Source organism: Pelodiscus sinensis, chromosome 3 (assembly GCF_049634645.1).
Source record: "Pelodiscus sinensis isolate JC-2024 chromosome 3, ASM4963464v1, whole genome shotgun sequence".
In the NCBI taxonomy this organism is placed as follows: domain Eukaryota; kingdom Metazoa; phylum Chordata; order Testudines; family Trionychidae; genus Pelodiscus; species Pelodiscus sinensis.
The window spans coordinates 141,337,777-141,341,866 of NC_134713.1; the positions used below are offsets into that span (position 1 = coordinate 141,337,777).

A 4,090-nucleotide genomic window follows, 5' to 3' on the forward strand; every position below is an offset into this window, starting at 1 on the left:
TAAGAAAAAAATACTAAAACAAGGGATAATTAACAAGATGCATGACTCTGTACCCACCCACCCTGAAAACCACCCAGCTTGGAACCCCAGTCTCACTCCACCCAGCCTTGCTTCCACCGGCTCCCCAAACCCTATCCCCCCATCCTGTGTACCCTTTACCACTAAACCTGCATGGTGCCCCTTTCACCCTAACTTCTGCACAGTGCCCCCTTCATCCCAACCCCAACACTTTCCTTCCAGCTGTATCCCCAACCCCCTAATGCATATTTTCTGGCTTCTAAGTGCTTAATGCAACTGGAGCAGGTAACATTTTCAAAATCTGAATTTCAAAAAACAGGGTGAAAATTGAAAATCCATGAAATCTCATCTTCTTAGCCAAAATGTATCTACAATTTTAATATTCTCTTAAACTAGTCTTTGGAAAATTGACGACTGGTAAAGTGAGCATCAATATGTTGGTCAAAAGTACATAGACCAAGTAAAAATGTGAGCACCGGAAACAAATCTTTACTTTCATCAAAAATAAAATAGAGTGAACGTGTGAGGTAGCGAATAGCAGATTTTTTAGCCCTCTAAGTGTATTTCCCCTTTCAGAAAGCTAAAGGAAAATATTTATATTTAACACAGATCATCAGGGAGAGATTTCAGATCCATTTTAGACAAGCATTCAGAAAGCATGTCATGATACAAAATGAATAAAACTATTTCCTGCCTACAAGTCCCAAGCTCTAACCAAGAGATGAAACTGCCTCAAAATTAATTTACCTTTCTGCAACTCCCGACCAGAAATCCATACACACACTGAACTCGTTTCTATGTTCCCTATGTGACACTGCTCCTGACCTTTTATTTGACCACTGGGCAGGAAACTTAAGTTCATCACTTGACTGTTTGCAGCGAATCATTGGTTAGGATATTTCTACACACAATACAGACAATACTTCCCGCACAGGAGTCGTGGGCAATGCATTGTGGGCTAGGCTTGAAGGAAAGTCACTCTACAGGTCTCTGATATATGAAGATTTATTGGAGCATAAGCTTTTGTGGGCAAAGACCTACTTCATCAGCTGCTCTCGAAAGCTTATGCTCCAATAAATCTGTTAGTCTATAAGGTACCACGGGACTCCCCATCACTTTTGCAGTCCCCTCTGATACTTGAAAGTCATTTTCATGTAAGTCTGTGTGAAGGAAAGTCACTCTACAGGTCTCTGATATATGAGGGAGCCTGGCTGTGCCCCACAAAAACACCCTCAAAGTGGGGTAGCAACCTGTCCCCACGCCGCACAGCCAGCCAGCCGTGACGTTCAGCCTGCCAGAGCTGGAACCGGGGGAACAGCCTCACTGTGCCCGGCTCCAGCTGGAGCAAGCGGGGCAGCCACCTGCCACCATGTCACCTGGCCAGCCAGCCACAGCATTCTGTCCGCTGAGGCTGCCCCAGCAGAGACAGCCACATCGCACCCCAGCTCCAGCCAGAGCAAAGGGGGACAACCACCCGCCACCTTGCAGCCTGGCCAGCCAGCCATGGTGTTCCGCCTACCGCCACATGGCCCGGACAGAACCCACCAGGCTGTCACCACAACCTTCTGTTTCAGCAGGAGATTGAGTGGTGGTGAGTGCTGCTGCACAGCTCTGAAGATGAACTGGGCAGTCTTAAAATTTGTTTTGTGCAGCCACAGAGGTACACAGCTCAGAGGGAACCCTGTGTCTGTCCTCCTGTGTGTCGATAGCAGAGGGGAGGGAGATTATCCCCTCGCTGGCTGTTTATAAAAGTGAACTGACACTGGAGCAGGGAGAATAGCATCCATCCATAAGGAAAGCCGGCTTGGCTCAGAACCACCTACTGCCCTATGTCATGGGTCCCTGTTACACATGTGTGACTGAATCCCCATGTGCTCTAAGCCTAGGGAGTCTGAACAAAGTCTAGATCGTGACCCTGCTTTGAAGGCCCTAGACATGCTCTCAGGGGGTATGTCTACACTAGAAAGTTAGTTCGAACTAACGGACGTTAGTTCGAACTAACTTTCCTATGCGCTACACTAGCGCTCCGTTAGTTCGAACTTAATTCGAACTAACGGAGCGCTTAGTTCGAACTAGGTAAACCTCATTTTACGAGGACTAACGCCTAGTTCGAACTAGCTAGTTCGAACTAAGGGCTGTGTAGCCCTTTAGTTCGAACTAGTGGGAGGCTAAGGCTTCCCAGGTTTCCCTGGTGGCCACTCTGGCCAACACCAGGGAAACTCTATTGCCCCCCTCCCGGCCCCGGAGCCCTTAAAGGGCCACGGGCTGGCTACTCACTTTGTGCCAGTTGCAAGGCTGCCAGCACCCGTGCCTGCACAGCCTGCACCTGCCACAGGATGAGCCAGCCATCCGAGGGCTCCCAGCCCTCCACTGCTCCCCACGACCAGCCTGGCGGCTCCCGGGAGCCTGCCCGGGGGCGCAAAAGGCGGGCGCCCGCCTGGTCAAGTGCGGAGATCGTGGACCTCATCGAGGTTTGGGGGGAAGCCTCAAATGTCCACGATCTCCGCACTAGCCACCGGAACGCGGCCGTCTATGGACGCATGGCTGCCAGCCTGGCCGCCAGGGGCCACCAGCGCAGCCGGGAGCAGGTGCGCTGCAAGATTAAAGACTTGCGGCAGTCCTACTCCCGGGCCTGCCTGCCAGGGGCTGACCCGGAGGCCTGCCCCCACTTCCATGCCCTGGACCGCATCCTGGGGCCTCATGCCGTCCCTGCCCCCCGGGACGTGATTGACCCCGGGGCAGAGGGACCGCTCCTGGACACCGAGGAGGAGGAAGAGGGCTCTGAGAGCCAGGAGCCTGCCGCCAGCCTTCCCAGGACCCGGGACCCCCGAGGCACCCCACAGAGCCGCTCGCCTGCATCATCAGAGGCCGGGGAGGCATCCACCTGTGAGTACCCTCGTGTTCCCCTTATGTGTACGGGGGGCTGGGGCGAGAGGGAGCCCCGGGACCGTGCGCCTGGGCCTTGCCCACTACGGAGCAGCAGCTGGGGATCCTGCAGGGGCCCTGGCCTTGCAGAGGGGAGCTGGGTTTCACACACCTGGGCCCCTGGGGTAATTGACCGCTGGTCTTCTTGCACCACAGCTGCAGCACCGGGGACTGCAGGGCGCACCACACCGCCTGCAGCAGCCGCCCGCGCCCGGGCAAGCAGGACAGCCAGGAACCAGGAGGACTACCAGAGGCGGCATCTCCGGTTCCTGGACCGACAGCTCCGTCTCCAGGACCACTGGGTCCAGGAGGACCTCAGGCTGCGCCAGAGGAGTCTGGAGGCCCTGGAGGAGCAGGGCCGTGCCCTGCGAGGCCACCTCCAGAGCCTGCTAGACCGCTTTCCATTTCCTCCTCCCCCTGCTCCCCCTCTTGCTCCCCCTCTTGCTCCCCCTGCTCCCCCTGCTCCTCCTGCTCCTCCTGCTTCCGCTCCTGCTTCCGCTCCTGCTTCCTCCACACCCCCTGTCCTCTCTGCCCCCCCCTCCACAACCATTCCCCACCGACGCCCCCGGACCCGCAGTGTGGCGAGACGGGAGAGGCACCCAGACTCCCACCCCTGAGCTTTCCTTTCCCTTCCTCCCTTCCCTCCCCTCCCCTTCCAGCTCCCTCGTCCCAGGTTTCCCCCTCCCTTCTCCCACCTTCATTCCTCCCTCCCCCACCCCAGTTCTCTGAAATAAACAGACGTTTTTGTTTGAAAAACAGGTGTCTTTATTGTACAGTAGATAGGGAGGGGAAAGGGGAAGGGGGGGGGTAGGGTGGAAGAAGGCCCCGGTGGGGCATGCAGGGAGAGGTCAGTCCTCCTCCTCCTCCACCTGGAAGCTCTCCCGCAGGGCTTCCCGGATCCGGATGGCCCCCCGCTGGGCTTCCCGGACGGCGGCGGTGCGGGGCTGACCGTAGTGTCCAGCCATGCGGTCAGCCTCAGCCATCCAGGCTGGCAAGAAAGCCTCCCCCTTCCGCTCACACAAATTGTGGAGCACACAACATGCCGCCACCACGGGAGGGATGTTGTGCTCGGCCAGGTCCAGACGGGTGAGGAGGCATCGAAAGCGGGCTTTCAGTCGCCCGAAGGCCCCCTCCACCATGATGCGGG

At 56.4% G+C, this 4,090-nt stretch overlaps 1 protein-coding gene across 1 annotated transcript; it reads left to right on the forward strand.

Annotated features, from left to right (window-relative positions):
- The first annotated feature begins 2,033 nt into the window (after positions 1–2,033).
- LOC142827661 (uncharacterized) lies at positions 2,034–3,666 on the forward strand. The gene is made up of 2 exons (XM_075923171.1): positions 2,034–2,904; positions 3,100–3,666. Exons 1-2 carry the CDS (start codon positions 2,355–2,357, stop codon positions 3,558–3,560), a joined length of 1,011 nt encoding a protein of 336 aa, XP_075779286.1. The 5' UTR covers positions 2,034–2,354; the 3' UTR covers positions 3,561–3,666.
- The last annotated feature ends 424 nt before the right edge of the window (positions 3,667–4,090 follow it).